At 37.6% G+C, this 18,950-nt stretch overlaps 1 protein-coding gene across 1 annotated transcript in view; it reads left to right on the top strand.

The window, feature by feature from the left end:
- The window catches only part of KCNH5 (potassium voltage-gated channel subfamily H member 5), a 320,730-nt gene that overhangs the window by 32,643 nt on the left and 269,137 nt on the right, over positions 1–18,950 (top strand). The window contains exons 3-4 of the mRNA XM_059371301.1: positions 10,774–10,880; positions 15,808–15,936. Of these exons, the coding sequence (XP_059227284.1) occupies positions 10,774–10,880; positions 15,808–15,936 (236 nt within the window). The remainder of the gene's footprint in view (positions 1–10,773; positions 10,881–15,807; positions 15,937–18,950) is intronic.

Below are 18,950 nucleotides of genomic sequence, written 5' to 3'. Positions count from 1 at the left end.
GAATCACCTGTTCAATCAGACTCACCCAAGGTAGGAGGTGGGGGCAGGTATCCGTACCTTTACCCATTGGCTTCAGATGATTCTGATGTTAGATAGGTGTGAGCAGTAGTTTGTTCAAACATCTTCTTCCTTCACTTATCTGGTCCCCACAATCCTCCTTTTTCTAAAGTTATTTTCAGGTTCAATCTTCATTCCTAGGTCTGAAATTGGTAAGCAAGAGTGATGGAAAACCGTGGCCTGCCCTTATTGAGAAACTGCCTTTGGTAGCGTTGATGTCTTTGTGCCTTTTTCTTCCACTGGGTGAATGTTAGCTCCCAGGCTGGCGCTGCCACTGAGGTGTGTGTTCTCAGTTCTGGGAGGTTAAGGTCTGTATCGAGCTTCTCTTTTCTCTTATATCTCAGCAGGCTTTAGGTTAGGAAAAGGTTAGCTTTATGGTAGATGTTGCTTATGGAACAGGCTCTGTAGAGAGTTCCAGGGACTGTAGAGGCTCCCACACCCATTTCCTCTTTGGACTGTGGATGTCCCAGCATCATGCCGTGCCTGTTTCAGATGCCGCCTTCTACCTAAAGGTATTGACGATGCCCTCGACAGAATTTTCCTCCTCTGACTTGCTTGTGGTTCATTATTTGGCATCACCATCTGGCCTTACACTAACTTTCCTTATCCCTTGGGATTTTTATTGCCATTGCTTTAGTTATTGATGAGACCTATTCCTCTTCATATCTGGATATATTGTAAAGTCTTGCTCCCATCTGTTCCTGATTCCATGTATCTGCCTCTACTTCCAGTCTCCTACATTGGCATGTGCAATGTGTCCTACAAAAGAGTTCAGTAAAAAGACTCTTGCATGTTTCCTTAGCATATTCTCTCCCCTAAAAGACCTGCTTTTCCCATCCCACCACCAGCGATAGATTGTAAATGTCTTTAAAGGGGGGGTGTATGGCTCAGTCACTAAGCATCTGCCTTCTATTCAGATCACGATCCTAGGGTCCTGGGATCGAGCCCCGCATCAGGTTCCCTGCTCAGCAGGAAGCCTGCTTCTCCCTCTCCCACTCCCCCTGCTTGTGTTCCCTCTCTCACTATGTGTTTCTGTCATATAAATAAATAAAGTCTTTTAAAAAATGTCTTTAAGGTAGGTATTTCATCTTGTTCACTTTTGTATGCAGTAAGGATACAGCTCAGTGTTCTGTGTTTGTATTTGTTGAATTAGATTGGCTTGCATTGCAGTAAACCCTAACCTAGGTCTCCCATGCTTCTGTATGATGTGCTTTGGTTTATTGTATTTCATCCCAAGTGTTATGGTGTTTAAGGTGGGTAGAGAGTGGAGAGCTTTACGTTATGTTATGCTTTTTCACCATGGGAAGAAGTATGCAAACTTTCCCCTAGTTCCTCTTCACTATTGTTAGAAATGATATTTTCAAAATGATAATATTCTTTTTTTAAAGAAATTTAAAAAATTACTTATGGGGGAGTGCATAGGCACACACATGCAAGTTGGGGAGAGGAGCAGAGGGAGGGAGAGAATCCACCAGCAGATTCCCCACTGAGCTGAAGCATGTTGTGGCTTGCTTCCAGGACCCTGAGATCATGACCTGAACCAAGAATCAGCTGTTCAACTGACTGAGCCACCCAGGTGCCCCTGAAATGATACTATTAATGTGAACAATTATTACTTGATTGCACAAAATATCTAGTGTGTTTTGCTGATCTAAAAACTGCAACCAGCTTATGCCTTCAAAGAACAATGAAGACTAGTATCTGATACATGAACAGATGATAGTTAAAACTTATCAGGTTTTCTTTCTTTCTTTCTTTTTTTTTTTTTTTTTAAGATTTTTATTTATTTATTTGAAAGAGAGAGACAGAGAGAGAGAGAACAGCAGAGGGAGAGAGAGAGAAGCAGACTCTTCACTGACGCTGGGCTGGATCCCAGGACTCCGGGATCATGACTTGAGCTGAAGGCAGATGATTAACAACTGAGCCACCCAGGCACCCCAGAACCTTATCAGGTTTTCTTATAGGCATAATTTATTCTAACACACTCCCTTTTTCAGCCTCCTTGTCCCTTTTAAAAATTAAACTCTACCCATTTTGTTTACTGCAGCATTTTTTAAGAAGAATAAAGTCCTAGTAATAGTGAAAATGTCCAGTAGTATGTTTGCTAAAAAATATTATGGTGAAGCCTAATTTTCTAAATCATATGTTGGAAGAATAAGACACTGGAAGAAGCTAACATATTTTTTAAGCAAAAAAAAAAAAAAAAAAAAAAAATCACCCAAGCAAACAAACCAAAAAATAGTTTACAGAGCACTATCTACATTCTGATTCTGATTTTTTTACATATGGATTTTTTCTAGTTCCTGTATATATCTTTAAAACCTTTGAATATCACACACAAGGAAACAAGAAAAGGAAAGAAAAAATTTATACATATACAGAAATACATTGTTAAAGCTAAGAGTTACCATAATGTTTGGAATCGCTGCAGTTCTAGTTGGAGATAACTAGTTTGACACTGAGGGTAGCCTTGCAAATAATTCAGACTTTTACTGATTTTTTTTTTTAAGATTTTATTTATTTACCTGATAGAGAGATATATATAGAGAGAGGGAACACAAGCAGGGGGAGTGGGAGAGGGAGAAGCAGGCTCCTCGATGAGCAGGGAGCCAGATGTGGGCCTTGATCCCAGGACCTGGGATCGAGACCTGAGCCAAAGGCAGATGCTTAATGACTGAGTCACCCAGGCACCTGTATTTTACTGATTTTAGTAATTAGACATTTTAAGCAAACAACAGAATAAGGAACTACAAATCCACGAGCATCAGTCTGTGAAGAAACAATATGACATTTTATATGTGGAAAAAAATCATCTTTTTATACAACTTGCATTAGATGGCTCAAAGTAGTGACTGATAAAAATTAATGTTCTACTTTTAAAATACTCAAATATGAGTTGTTTGGGAAAATGAAAAAAATTAATTTGGGATTTCACAAATCTCAAGAGGCTAATATTTAGTTCTTCCATTTCCTTGTTCCTCCTTTGCCCTTCCCTGTTGGTCTCCCATTAGACCAGGTGCATGAAATGAAACTAAACATACTCCTTGGTTTGTCCCACTAAATTATGAACCCTCTGGGCAAAGTCTCCATTTTATTTTATTTCTTTTTCTTGCCTTTTATTTCTTTTCCCCTTCAGTCCATTCCCCTTCCTTTTCCATAGTTATTCCTTATAATGTGTTTATTGTGTGTCTTTCTGATTCATCTTCCATTGATTAAATACGTATATTTTTGAAATGATGTTACGTTGTGTTTTTAAAATCTACATATTTCAGGGGCGCCTGGGTGGCTCAGTGGTTTAAAGCCTCTGCCTTTGGCTCAGGTCATGATCCCAGTGTTCTGGGATCCAGCCCCATATCAGGCTCTCTGCTCTGCAGGGAGCCTGCTCCCCGCCCCCCGCCCCCACCTGCCTCTCTGTCTCTCAAATAAATAAATAAAATCTTTAAAAAAATCTACATATTTCATATCATGCAGTAAGACTGATAGTTTCTTACTGTTTTCACTCAACATTATTACGTTTTTGAACTGTTTTTTTTCATTGCCATATAACACTTATTTCATTATGTCTGATGTTGTGGAGTGCTTCTGTAGTCTTCCCAGCCTTCTATTTTATTATCCATTCTAGTAGCCGTGAACTCCAACTTCTGACACTTTGCTACATTCAACAAATAGCCTTCTGCACATCTTCTTGTGGCCCCCTTTATGAAAAATCATCTGTCCCTGGAGCCAGAAATAGGATAGCTGGATAGTAGAATATAGGCAGAGTGTGTAGATTAACTGCTCCCAAATTTCTGTCCAGAGTACCTTTCTGTTCCCACTCTCAGCAGTCACGAGGGAATGTCACTAGTTTCTTACATCCTTGTACTCCATAATGGTACACAATAGTATATACTTAATTTTTTTTTTAATTTATGTATTTATTTGAGAGAGGGAGGGAGCTGGGTGAGCAGCAGAAGGGGAGGGGAAAAGCATCCTCATGCTGAGCTTGGACCTGACTTGGGGGCTCCATCCTGGGACCCTCAGATCATGACCTGAGCTGAAATCAAGAGTAGGGTGCTTAACCAACTGAGACACCCAGGTGACCTTACATTTTTATTTTTTAAAATGTGATGTGTGCTAGGTACCATCTCATTTTTGTTTTGGCTGAAAATTCAGAAAAACAGTCTAATGACACTTCAGGATTGGTAGGAATTTCAAATCTAGCCCATTTTACTGTCTAGTAATTGTGTTTCCAAGGCTTTGGACTGTTTGGTTATTTATTGAAGGACACAAAATGTATTACATATTTAAAAGAGGTTGTAGGTTTTGGAGGAGGATATTTAAAAGCTTCTGATCTTTTTTCAAGACATGGAGACATGCTATCATAGGTTAGTAGAAACCACTTGAGTATTTTACCTTTGATTGACCTGAGATTTTTAAGAGCCCCTTCAATTTTTTGTTTGTTTGCTTTTGTTTGTTTGTTTTTAGAAGGGTGAGAAGAGTAATAATACAGGTAGGGAGGATTGGAGTATCTAGGTGCTTTCAAACACATTTTTCCCCTCCTCTGGGAGGCTCATTAATAATCCTTTATCCAAGCCATCAAATGAGACAATGAAGCAATTACGAGGCACTTTACTGGATGTCTTTCACAAGTAGTTTTATTAACACAGGGTCATCTCAGCCAGTGAGAGCACATTACACATGATGGATGTCAGTCAATTTGGTTCCTTTTGGCTGAGGGCTCTGCCTCACACAGTGGCACCTAGGGAAAGTGTTGAGAGCAGAGGTGACTCAGTGATGTTACACTCCAAAGGTTAGAGATGTCCAGTGCTCTCCCTAGTTTCTGTTAATTACATGCCATGGATCTACCATTTATGACTCGATCTAAATCCTTATAAGCTTGTATAAATTAATGGGCTGTGAAACCTTCTGGTTATGATTCAATGTATAAAGTAATGCTTTGTTTTATTCCAAAATTACCTCTTACAGATTTTGAAAGCTGTGTTATTTGTTTGTAAATTTTCCTTCTTACTCCACCTCTCCCAGGCTTTTTACTTTTTGACCCTTTGGCTCTATACAATTGAGCCCCTTCTCCCCTTAACTTTTTTTTTTTTTTTCACTGTGTTATGTTAGTTAGGTAGTGTCCCATGATTCGTTGTTTGTGTATAACACCCAGTGCTCCATGCCATCCGTGCCCTCCTCCATACCCATCACCAGGCTCACCCATCCCCCCCACCCCCTCTCCCTTCTAATTTTATTCTTGTGGCTGACTGAGGGAGAGACCACATTTACCAACCGCATTAAGCCAATCTGTGTGGCTTCTGTGATGAAGCATTTGCTGGTCTGTGAATTACAGCTTATAGATAATATCCTTTTTGTGGTGACTGAATATGGTGTTTGAGTCCAAGAGCTTTGTTGACTATTAGCAGATTAAGATAGATTGGCAGAACTCATGAGTAGGTTGTATTTTTTTGTTTGTTTGTTTGTTTGTAAGGTTCCTTTCTCCCTTGGAAATCTGTCAACATTTATAGCTATCCTGTTGGTAGGTATCATAATGAGGCTTGTTTGTGAGATTTTGTTGATAGAACAAGGGATCCAAGAATAAGTAAATCCTGCTGTAAACCAAGGCCACCTGTCCTTAGAAATTTGCTAGGGTAGAAAATACATGAAAGGTATACTGCCCTAGTGCTTAGGCAAGCTGGATTTAGCATAGGCCAGTCCTATGGTGGTCCCTTACTCCCAGGACCACCAGTTATGTCTTGAGAAAACTGGCCAGAATATTCAGGAGCAGGCCATGAGTGGATTTATGCCTCAACTTCATGGGCTTATAAAGAAAGAAGACACACAGGGGTGCCCAGGTGGTTCAGTTGGTTAAGCACCTGCCTTCTGCTCAGGTCATGATCTCAGGGTCCTGGGATTGAGCCCCATGTTGGGCTTCCTGCTTAGCATGGAGTCTGGTTCTCTCTCTCCCTCTCCATCTCCCCCAATCCCACTCATGTGTGCTCTCCCTCTTTCAAATAAATAAAATTAAAAAAAAAAAAAAAAGAGGCCCCAAATGATGTACATATCTCTTTACGAAACAGTGACACTGCCCATTAGCAAGCTTGGCCCAAACCCTGTTCTAGAATTGTAGAGGAGCTAGAGAGTAGTGGGCTGGAGGGGTTTTCTTCTAACCCCAGCCATAAGAAGCATTCCAGTCATAATTCAGCCATTGTACAGCACATTATAATTTGTGACTTCATGTGCATTATCTTTTTAAAACCCTCACCCTCTGAGGTATATGAACATTATCATCATTTTACAGATGAGGAAACTGAAGGTCAAAGCAATTATATGTCTTGCCCATGAATTATGCAGTTTGTAAGTGGTCCGGTGGTCTTCTGTTATATCATGAGAACTCAATATTATAGCGGTGATAGATAGCTTCTGAGCATTTAGTTTTATTTTCTTTTCCAATAAGATAACAGTGCAGCTATAGAAATCATTTATAATTACTCTAAGGAGAGCTTGGCATTCTAAAAGAGCAATTTGAAGTTCTGGAAATTTTTTTTATATTCCCATTATGTATTCCTGGAGGGCATACATAAAAAAATGTTCAAAATTATTATATGGGTATATAGTTTCTAAAGCCTGATGGTTACCATTTCTAAATCTTTTTTTTTTTAAAGATTTTATTTATTTATTTGACAGAGATAGATCACAAGTAGGCAGAGAGGCAGGCAGAGAAAGAGAGAGGAGGAAGCAGTCTCCCGGCTGAGCAGAGAGCCCGATGCGGGACTCGATCCCAGGACCCTGAGATCATGACCTGAGCCAAAGGCAGCGGCCCAACCCACTGAGCCACCCAGGCGCCCCACCATTTCTAAATCTTAGTATCCTTCAAATTCCATAAACCATTCAAAGACTGCATTGAACTTCAGCCATCTGGAGTCAGGCTGATGGAAACCTTGATAAAGACACTCAACATTTATATGTAAAATAACTGAGCAAATAAACAAATATGTCATTCTCATAAACTGTGTGGAAGCATTGAATTAGTATTGTTTGAACAACTTCAGATGGAAATATTTTCATTGGAAGGATGGATAATACATTTCAAACATCTTTTATAGTTCATTTTGAAATATTTTTTATTAGTTAATTGCTGCATTTTACCACTTCACATATGTGTTCTGTCACATATATTTGGTTTAATAAACTTAAAATGAAAAATATGAGTGAAACATATAAGAAATAAAAGACTAATTTTTAAGGAAGTATTTAGATTATAATAATCTTTTTTTTTAAAAAAAGATTTTGTTTATTTTTATGACAGAGGGAGAGAGATCACAAGTAGGCAGAGAGGCAGGCAGAGAGAGAGAGGAGGAAGCAGGCTCCCTGCCGAGCAGAGAGCCCTAATGTGGGGCTTGATCCCAGGACCCTGAGATCATGACCTGAGCTGAAGGCAGAGGCTTAACCCACTGAGCCACCCACGCGCCCCATCTTTCTTTTTTTTTAAGTGCCTCTATAGGACAGGTAATTTTACCAGTTAGAGAGCTAAATTAGAGAAGAATATATTATAGAAATTTTAGAGTTTATTTGAAAAGTTCTTGTTTTCCTCTTCTCTTTAGAATTTTAACTGAATCAGACTTTTGTGGTATTTTTTATTAGGTGGTATTATCATATCAATTTCTGATAGTTTTTTAAAATTTAAGTTGTAACTTATTTTTAAATCCTATTAGAGTTAATTTTTCAAGAATTTTTTTTATCTTAATTGTTTATTTTGTAGATGTTTTCTTTTTTAAAATGTTTTCCTGTTGGCCAATTGTGGACATTGTGTTTTAGTTTATTGAACTGTAGAGCTCTGACATTTACTAACAGGGGTAAAATGGTTTTTCTTTTCTTTCCATTTAAGACTGTAAACATTTAGTTATCTTAACTATTTTTTTCTGATTCTTCATGTTTTCTTTCTACTAACAAGTCTTTAGATTAAAAATAACAGTCATTAAAAAAAAACTGATTAAAAAGGTCACCTATCTGTAAAAAATACCAACAGTATTAAAATAGTGTCTTATTTTTTTGGAGGGCAAGGAGGGTGCCTTTAACTGAGTAATTCTGGTTTCAGTGTGATGCCTTCAAGAGATTTTCGTGAAACTGTCATGAGCTGGAATCCAGGCTTTGGCAGAAGTAAGGGTTTTTCAGTGCTCTCTTACGGGTAGGCCCAGAGGCTTCCTCTGTGAGTCTGGCTCTGAGATTATGGAGTTAGAATCTGTCATTTTATTGAGATTCTCTTGCTTATTTTACTGTTATAATGACAATGAAAGTTTTCTTTTTTCTTTTCTTTCTTTTTTTTTTTTTTTTTTAAGATTTTTATTTATTTGACAGACAGAGATCACAAGTATTCAGAGAGGCAGGCAGAGAGAGAGGAGGAAGCAGGCTCCCCAGCAAGCAGAGAGCCCGATGCGGGGCTTGATCCCAGGATCCTGGGATCATGACCTGAGCCGAAGGCAGAGGCTTTAACCTACTGAGCCACCCAGAGGCCCCGAAAGTTCTCTTTTTAAATAAAAGATATAAATACTGTAATTGACAATGCAGAGGTGGATTGGGCAGCCTTTGGTAAGCTTTATCTATTTCCTTTTCTTTCTTAGTTTCTAGAATTCTAGTTGCGTAGGTTGGAGTAGGTTGGAGTTATTGTACGATGGGCCATGACTCTGTAATTTCTGCTTGTGATATGGCATTGGTGTTGAATCCTCTAGTTGTTTTTTTGTTGTTGTTGTTTTGGGGGGGGTTGCTATTCAACCATGCTTTTCCTATTGTAAATTTTCTAAATTGATACATTCAGGGGGGATTTCCCATGAGGATAATGAATCTCAACCTTCAGGGGCCCTCCCTTGAGTGGATGTCTTCCAAAGCTCTGTACCTAATTTTGTTTTATAATTTTATATTATTTTCTTTAAAGAGGGTCCCTAAGATTGTATAAGCTTTAGGCCCTATCTCATTTGGATTAGCCTCTGGCCAATATGCGAACTCATTGAAGAAAAGCAGTAACAAAGATAGACTTGAACCTTCAGAAACTTAGTCAAGGTATCTGGCAGATGCTGCATTTTCTTTTCTGGTGGACCGTTATGCTAACTAGTAGAACTATGTTTCTAAAACCAGATGCACAACTGATAATCATGGAAGCTTCATGAGTGGAGTTTTAGAAGCTTTGACTGAGTTCTGTTTTGTAGATAACAAGACTTTTGTGGAGGTTCTCTTAGAAAAACAGATAATTTCAAACACTGGGAAATTCTGGGGGCATGTAGAATCTCACTCTTTAACCTATATTTTGTATGTTCCCTCCCGCAATAGTGTATATCTTCTTCAATTTCTCACCATTATTTTTCTCCTGTTAGCCATACCTGCACCCGTCTTGAGAAAATACTCATAACTCATGAGAATATTGATGTATTATATGCGTAACATGGACTCTTCACATATCCTTGAGTGTGGGAAGATAAAAAAGACCATGCAAGTTGAAACCGTGCAATATAATCTTAAAACTCAGTGGAAAAATTTATGATTATTCTGTGACCTTTACCAGTGTCTGTCAAAACATTAAAAACTCTCTTACTGTTGGTTATAAATGCAGGGAAATGCAAATAATGGTAAAACTCATATTTAGCACACTGTGATTTAGAACTCAAGAAGCATTGAGAATTAAAGCATTTCATCTCTTTGTAAAAAACTATCATGAGTCATTTGAATCATACTGCCTTCTCATAATATAGCATGACATGAAGAGAACCTTTTTTCCCCCTCTTAGTAAGTGCTCGTACTCCTCCATCAGTCTGCATCAACCACAACTATTTTATTCCTGTACTCTCACTATTGTGAACTGTCTCCTGTGGTTCTTTTAATGCGAAGTGTTTTTACTGGCTTCACTTCCTCTGGGAAGACTTGATCCTCTTTGTCACAATTGCTTTCCTGATTTATGTTGCTAAGTTCACACTCCCTAAGTTCCTCTGGCTTCACATCTAGAGTCTCTCAAGTGTCAACATTGCCACAGTCTTGTGTTTCATCTATACCTTCATTTATGTTCAATTTGAATGTCCCTTTCAGCATTATCATTTTTCATTTTTTTGCTGGACTTTAATCTTTGATGGCGAATGCCTGCTTTCAGTTATCCATTTTTGTAAAATGTCACCTGGGTTTATTGCTGAGAGCCAAGGAGGCAGCACAACTCCACGCTTTGGGTCTGTGCATGGACTGAATAACAGAGGCACCGTGACCAAGATGAAGGGGCCTTGAAAGAAGTGATATGATTGGTTACTGATGGTGATATCTGTTTACTAGTTTACTGTTTACTAGTGATTTGTAGGCTCAGGAGCCAACAGCAAAGTTTATACTTTAAGCAGTTACTTACAGTCAATATTCTATGATAACTGAAATTTGAACTGTGCTGTTGGGAAACTGGTGTTATTTAACTAAACCATAGTTACTGAAAATCATGCCTATAGGAAGTATGTAGGTTGATGATTCTGTGTGTGTGTGTGTGTGTGTGTGTGTGTGTGTGTATTTGAAATAACTTCTAAACCTAGATTCTAGCAAGAAGTTTAATAGTTTTGATTAAAACATTGTTTCAATAATTTAGTTTGTTTTGTGAGAGCAGCGTTTAATTTTGTAAGTATATTTGAATACTCAATCAAAAGAGACAACTATGTAATTTTATCTAGCATTTGAAAAGCAACATAGAACTGAAGTGGATTGTTTGTTTTTTCCCAGTTTTATGTATGGAGAATTGACTGACAAGAAGACCATTGAGAAAGTCAGGCAAACTTTTGACAACTACGAGTCAAACTGCTTTGAAGTTCTTCTGTATAAGAAAAACAGTACGTATCTAAATTACCAATAGGAAGGGTCAGCTTGGTAAATGTTCTCTTTTGGTCAGTGGCTGTTGAGCTATAGAGCAGAGAGAATATCAAACTTTGTCCTTCTCTTGGCAAAGGCAAGGGGTGCTGATGAAATCAGATAGCAGAACTAATTAATGATTCTACCTATGAAAAGCAACCTTTTGAGGAATGGCAGGAAAATATGATGCATTTTAATATGTGTTGGGTGTGTGTGGTGGCGGCAAAATGTTCTATAGTTAATGATCATGGTAAAGATCCTATCGTTACATTACAGCAACTAAAAATGATAGAGGAATTTATTCATTTCTTGTGGTTAATGGAAAAGGCGATTGGTATCACTGAGTGTGTGTGATTCCCTTTCTGCATGTTCATGGCTGATGTGAGTTATTGACTTGAGGTCTTTATGAATATGGCCTTTTCCTAGACTGACTCTTTTGTGTGGAAGGCCAACAGAAGTTTCCCCTACTTTTAGAATAGGCCATTCACCTCTGGTAAATTTGTATTGGTTATAGTGAACTGTTCTCTAGGATGGAATTTGTGAATGATTAATTGTCCATTATATATCACATAAGATCTCATGATATAGAATGTCTTTTAGAATTTGGAGGAAAAAAACCAGCCAAACAAAAAACAACTAATGTACTCCACAACAAAGCTTCCTTTCTAATTTGTTTTCTTTGGCTACTCGGGTCACTGACTTTTGTTTCTTTTTCCCAAGTTGACCTTTTCTCTTTCTTTTTTTTTTTTTTAATGGACAGTCACTTCACAAGATGGGTCAATTTGTTTCATGTTAATGATAAATGACAGCAAAGCAAATTATCATTTTTTAAAAGATTTATTTATTTATTTGAGAGAGAGATCAAAAGAAAGGGAGAGAGCATGCATGGGAGGGGCAGAGGAGAGGAATATTAAGCAGACTCCCCGCCAGGCATGGAACCCAATGTGGGGCTCAGTCTCATGACCCCAAGATCATGACCTGAGCTGAATCAAGAGTCAGACACTCAACTGAATGTGCCACCCAGGTGTCCCAAAGCCAATTCCTATCCTCAGTGGAACTGGATGGCTCCTAAATTCTTCCCCAGTTTGGCAAGCATTTTAGCTTCAACAGGAAGCACTTGCTCCATGTTCAGAGCTGGCTGGATTTTTTTTTTTTCTTTTAACAGCATAATTCATCCTCTCCGTCTTAGTCAAACATTTATTCACTATAAAATATTTAGGCTTGAACTTAGATTTCTCTTTTTATTAATAGACCATCAAAGAGATAATCATAACCACAGGCATTGCTTTAAAATTAGTGCAGTTGGTAATGGGAATGGTGGTCTCTAGTGGTATTACTTATGATATATCTTATCATTTCATCTTTCATGTTACAATCAAGGCCAAGGAGGTATTTCTCTTTATTCACAGCCAAATGTCTTTTGCCTTGTCACCTAGAACACAGTCCATTCTGAATGATCTTCTCTGGCCTCTATCAGAGAAAAGTCAAGCTTGAGGTGTCCTCTGGGTCTTTTTAACCAGGTGCATGGTGGATACATATTGATACATACGATACATTTGGATAAATTTGTATTAGAGTCATATGTCAAAACCCTATATCCTTTTCATATAGGATTGTTCTCCTTTGAATGACCTCGATATGTGCTCCAAATTTAGCAAATAATTTAAGGATATTCCTTATTACTAAAGTCATTTCACTTTGACGCTAGGAAGAATAAGAATAAATAAATCTTTGCCTGGTTTTAAAGCATGAGAACCGAATTCATAGTTTCTGAGTTTCTTTAAAATACCTTTGTTGGGGGGGCACTGGGTGGCTCACTTGGTTAAGTGACTGCCTTCAGCTCAGGTCATGATCCTGGGGTCCTGGGATCGCATCCCACATGGGCTCCCTGCTCAACAAGGAGCCTGCTTCTCTCTTTCCCTCTGCCTGTCACTCCCTCTGCTTGTGTGTGCTCTATCTTGCTCTCTGTCAAATAAATAAATAAAATATTAAAAAAAAAATACCTTTGTGGAGATTGTTTTCTTTACAACCTTTAAATCATGTTAACAAGAAATTGAATTTTACATTTCCAGAAGTTTCCTTCCAAGGTGGTATTTTGCTTTTTTAAAAATGTTTTGAAATTCTCTCATTTGCATTGAGTTTTTTTCATTATTATGAAGGATAGATACCATTTATGTATTTTAGTGGAGTTCTACTACACTTAAAAGAGCTTTAAGAAATCTTGTAAATTGTTACCTGAAGGTTCTTGAACATCAACTAAAAAAAGTATGTTCTTGTAACTTTTTAAAAATGTTAGAAAAATTCACATGTCGATAGGTATGTTTTGGGAATTCCTGAATGCTAAGTCTTCCTAACACTTCATTAAGTAATTAGGTTAAACAGCATTTTGCAAATGGAGGGAATGAGATATCTGATTTAACATGTGTCATCACTGACATTTCAGTTTGTAGGCTCTAGTTTTAAGGTGCATTGCTCTCATTAGCAGGGAACTATTTCTGCTGTTGAGAAGGAAGCAGTAACTCTGGGCGGATGATTTATATGGGTCTTTCTGCCTACACAAAGACATCTGTGATAGCCAGGGCCACCCAGTTAATCAATGCCGAGGCACTGCCCTGAGTTTCCACCTACAACTGGCCTCTCTGCCTAACCCTGTAAGACCTTCTGCTCCCTTAAACCCCCAAACCAGAATATGGCTACTCAGCAAATACTCTGCCTACTTGGGGAATCTGACCCTGTAAGTCTACTTGAAAAAGATCTGCCTTGACATCTGAAAGCAGTTTTTAAAAAAAGCCCTGACTCTATGCTAAAATTTGAAAAGTTGCTCTTTTCATAGAAGGTGCAAAATGTAACATCCTCTCTTTTCAGATTTTTAACAGACCTTGGAAAATGACTTTTTTTTTTTAAAAAAAGATTTTATTTATCTGAGAGAGAGAGAGATCACAAGTAGAGAGAGAGAGAGGAGGAAGCAGGCTCCCCACCTAGCAGAGAGCCCGATGCGGGACACGATCCCAGGACCCCGAGATCATGACCTGAGCTGAAGGCAGAGGCTTAATCTGAGCCATCCAGGCAGCCCGGAAAATGACTTTTTAATGCCCTTTTCTCTGTTTATGACCGGGCTGCCTCAAGCTCACTGTGTTGGAATAGCCATAGGCCATGTATCTGCTAGCATGTGTGCCTGGTAATTTGTAGACCTGCGTATATCACTCACAGTTCTTGGGTACACTGTGTAGAAGAACAAAGAACAGTCCTCTCTGGGAGATAGTGTGATGGTTTTATGAGATTGCTGGCTTATCTAGTGATCATTTTGGACAGGGCCATGTTTTCACAGGCCCCAGGGTTGCAAAGGATCTGGTTGTCAGAACTGAATATTTTAAAAACACCTCCTCTTTCTAATTCTCTGACTTCTTGAACCTGGTAGTTAAGCCCTCTCTTCTTGTCTAGGTTCCCCACTATGGTGACATTACTTTGTGATTTTTTTTTTTGCCAAAGGTATTAAGGTTTTTCTTTCTTTTTTTTTTTTTTTAATGAAGGTTTTTCTAATTTGGTTTTTCTTGCACTGTTAACAGGCTATCAACTCTCATGTAGAAACTATTAATAGTTGCATATTTCATCCCCCAAATCCCAAACCTAACAAAAGCCTTTATCTTTAAGATAGAAAATTTGGAGAGGCTTTATTGCACTACGGCTTGGAAACAATATAATGGAAAATGTGTCTTCTTGATTCTGATGGAACATTCCTTTGGTGTTTTATCGTTTAATGGATAATTACTCCTTTGAAGGCATTTCTTGTGTCTTTAAATATTTATTGTTTGAAATAATGCCAAATCCTGGTTTGTCCAAATCCAAAGCCTTAAGTGCTCTGAAACTCTGTTTTCTGAAGTCTGCAGGAGCCATTGTTTAAAGAACATAGTGACAGTGCAGAGGATCATAGGGGAAGGGAAGGAAAACTGAATGGGAGGTCATCAGAGAGGGAGAAAGACCACGAGAGACTCTTGACTATGGGAAGCAAACTGGGGGTTGCTGGCGGGGAGGTGGGCAGGGAGATGGGGTAACTGGGTGATGGGCATTAAGGAGGGCACATGATGTGATGAGCACTGGGTGTTCTATGCAACTGATATATTATTAAAAAATGAAGACTATTTGAAGAAAGGAAAAAAAAACATGGCAACAGAGTCAAGCCTTGTTCTTTGAGTGAAGGAGATAGGAAGCAGTGGCTCATGAAGACACCTTAGATCTCAAGGGCTAGGGGCACATCTTTTTTTTTCCCCTTTAAGGTTGCCTTAAAAGCTTCAGGTAGAGCTCTGTGTACAGCAGACACCAAGTGTTGCTGACATCTTCTCTCTCTGATGTGGGGGTGCTGTCAAAGGCATCGAACCATCTTAGAACTCTGATGAGAGAGCCTTGAGGTAGGGATAGCATTTCAAAGGCTCTTCCAAGAGGAATGCTTATCAGAGCATCAGGGGTTGCTGTTGAAGTAATTGGAAACATGCCTCAAAGTGACAGGAAGAGAGCAGCATGTAGGAGTGGTCACACATGATGAAACTATGAAAACGAAGTTGGAGAGAGCAGCGGAGGTGTAGGGACACAGACCTAAAGGTCATGCTGGTGTTTACTTAAGTTGTGACCCTGCCCTTGTGCTCCTGCATGGTGAAAATGTCACTCTCAGCTTTACTTTCACATTTTGAAATTTTGGGTTGAAATATGTTTATTAATATTTGAGCAACTAGTAATTGATACAAAGTTAAAGGTTTTATGTTTTTTTTTTTTAATTATGGAAACAGTTAAAATACAGTTGTTTTGGTGTTTGTTCCTGGCATAGCAGTTGGCAGCTAAAGAAAGAGGAGAGGCAGGAGACCAAATCATTGCTGTGGCTATGTCACCCTCTGTTGTTCTTTCTGTCTCTTACAGGAACCCCTGTTTGGTTTTATATGCAAATTGCACCAATAAGAAATGAACATGAAAAGGTGGTCTTGTTCTTATGTACTTTTAAGGATATTACATTGTTCAAACAGCCAATAGAGGATGATTCAACAAAAGGTAATTTGCTTTTTCTTTAACTTAACTTTCCTTTCCTTTTCTTCTTTCTTTCTTTCTGGAGAGAGTGAGGGAGGGGCAGAGAGAGAGAGAGAGAGAAAGAGAGAGAGAATCCCAAGTAGTCTCCACGCCCAGAGTGGAGCTGATGTAGGGCTTGATCTCATGACGCTGACATCATGACTGGAGCTAAAATCAAGAGTTGGTTTCTTTAATTGAGCCACCCAGGAGTCCCAACAAAAGGTAATTTTCAGACGAATGGCCACACTTAAGAATTAGGCTATTAAATATATAACTATTTAAAAATACATATTATTAAGAAAATACATTATTATTTAAAAAAAAAGTGTAGGTTGAACTGGAAAACAAAATTTTACTGTGTGCTATTTCTTTTGCTTTACATTCATGCCAGTAATTATCCAGAATTGGTTTTATTCAGTCATATCACTTGAATGGAAATAGCATGTCTATCCAAAGTAGAAGTAATAGGTAACTTAAATTATAATAAGAGACATAAGATAAGGTATAGGGAAGAGCATTATTAATTCAGAATCAATAAATGCGAATTTCAACAACTTCTACCAGGATGAGCTTTGGAAACACAAAATATAACAACCTGTGAGAGGGTTTGGGTGAAGTCCTTTTAACAACACAATTGATCAGTTGATTGAATTTTGTTGAGTTGATTAGAGATTGATTAGTTGACTTTTTTCAGATTACTTTTCACCCTTTACTTATTCAGCTATCGTATTTTCTCTTGGGTACATGCTGTTATAGTATATGAAGAATAATTTTCTTATCAGAGAGTGGCTGGCAAAATGCCAGCATCCGGAATGCAGTCTTACTGATTTAATATTCAGGAGGAGAGTTAGAGGAAGCAGTAGTCAGTGGCATATGCTTTTATCGCCTTTTCTATGTAACTAACTCTCATTTTATTCTCTCCAGTTATGTTTAAATTAAAAACTGGTATCTGATAAATGAAGAATTTCAATTACTTTTAGAAGTTTTTATGACATGTTGTTTTTAATAATCTCAGGAGACTAAAAATGAAATCTTCCTCTTTGCATTTGGCATTGCCTTTTCTTACCTCTTTAAAAAAAACTGGCACAAAAGTTTAATCTTTTCTAACTGAAATCGTAATTGTAGACAAATTTTATAGGCTTATTCCTTACATATGAATTCACGTGTATTATACTTGGTCAGTTTTTGGTCAGTTTTTGATTAGTTGTAAGAGGGAAACTTTATTACATATAAACCGTTTAAGGTATAATATGGAACGATTTGTTTGTGAATGTTTCTGAAAATGTGTACATTAAGTCATCTCCTAGAAGATTGAATATTCACTTTTGGGCTCATTCTACCTGTTCTTCTACCTTTACTCATAGACCCAGTGTCTAGAAGGTTTAGGATGAATTGAAATACTGTTTTAAAAAATAGAATAGTATTTAACCTAATAGTTAACCTAATAGTATTTAGTATTTAGTATTTAACCTAATAGTTAACCTAATAGTATTTAGGTTTAATGCTTGTTTGTTTTAAAATACAAGGTGCTCCATACAGTAGCAGCAGAATTTGTGTTCTCAAGCTTATATGGAACATTCACTAGATAGATCATATTCTGGCCATAAAATGCACTTGACCAATTTAAAAGAATAGAAATCTTAAAAGGCATTGTAGGTAGACCACAATGGAATTAAACTAGAAATCAGTAATAGAAAGAGAACTTAAGAAATCTCCAAATATTTAGAAATTAACCAATTTCTAAATAACCCAGGGTTCAAGGAAAAAGCCTTAAGATAAATTGGGAAACTAATTTGACTAACCAAAAATGAAAATACAAGTAATCAAATGCATGGGATATACCAAAAGTAGTGGTTAGATCAAAATGTATGTAACATTAAATGCATATAGGAGAAAAGAAGAAAGATACGAATTTAAAAACCTAAGCTTCCACCTTAGGGAGACAAAGAAGAGCAATTTAAATGAAAGCAAGCTGAAGACAAGAAATAAGAAACCTTAGAGCAGAAATCAATGAACTAGAAAATAGGAAAACATTAGAGAAAATCATTACAGCTCAAAGCTGGTTCTTTAAAAAGATCATCAAAGTTAATAAACCTCTAGCCAGGCTAACCAAGAACAAAGGGAGAAGGCATGGATTAACAATATCAGAAGTTAGAGAAGGACCATCACAACTCATCCCAAGGACATTAAAGCATTGTAGAGGAATATTTTGATCAACTCTGTAGCCACTGAATTGATAATTTAGGGGAAACGGACCATTTCTTTGAAAAACAAACTTCCAGAACTCACACTAGGAGAAATAGATAACCTAAATTATCCTATAGCTATTAAAAATAATAATTAATAAACTTCCAAAATAAAGAAACATCAGTGGATGTTTTTGTTTTTCATTTTTGGCAAATCTACAGTCTTTTCCAAAAAATAGAAGCAGAGAGAATTCTCCTCACTCGTTCTATGAGACCTCATACCAAAATATTCTATGAGACCTCATACCAAAACCAGAAAAAGACATTGCTAGAAAAAAACATTATAGATTAGTATTTCTCGTAAGTATTCATTTAAAGATACTCAACAAAAATTGAACCCACATGACAACCAAGTGGGATCTATTCCACACATACAAAGGTAGGTTAACATGAAAAAATTTAAACACTGTAGTCTACCATTTCAACAGGCTAAAAAAAAGAAAGAGCATATCATCATATCATTTGACATAGAGCAAGCATTTGACAAAATCCAACACCCATTCATCGTAAAAACTCTTAGCATTGGAGAAGTGTCTGTTCATATCTTCTGCCCATTTTTTTGTATGATTGTCTGTTTTGTGTGTGTTGAGTTTCAGGAGTTCTTTATAGATCCTGGGTATCAACCTTTTGTCTGTACTGTCATTTGCGAATATCTTCTCCCATTCCGTGGGTTGCCTTTTTGTTTTTTTGACTGTTTCCTTTGCTGTGCAGAAGCTTTTGATTTTGATGAAGTCCCAAAAGTTCATCTTCACT

This window comes from Mustela nigripes, chromosome 13, assembly GCF_022355385.1.
Source record: "Mustela nigripes isolate SB6536 chromosome 13, MUSNIG.SB6536, whole genome shotgun sequence".
NCBI lineage: Eukaryota > Metazoa > Chordata > Mammalia > Carnivora > Mustelidae > Mustela > Mustela nigripes.
This window is presented reverse-complemented; position numbering and strand designations above follow the sequence as displayed.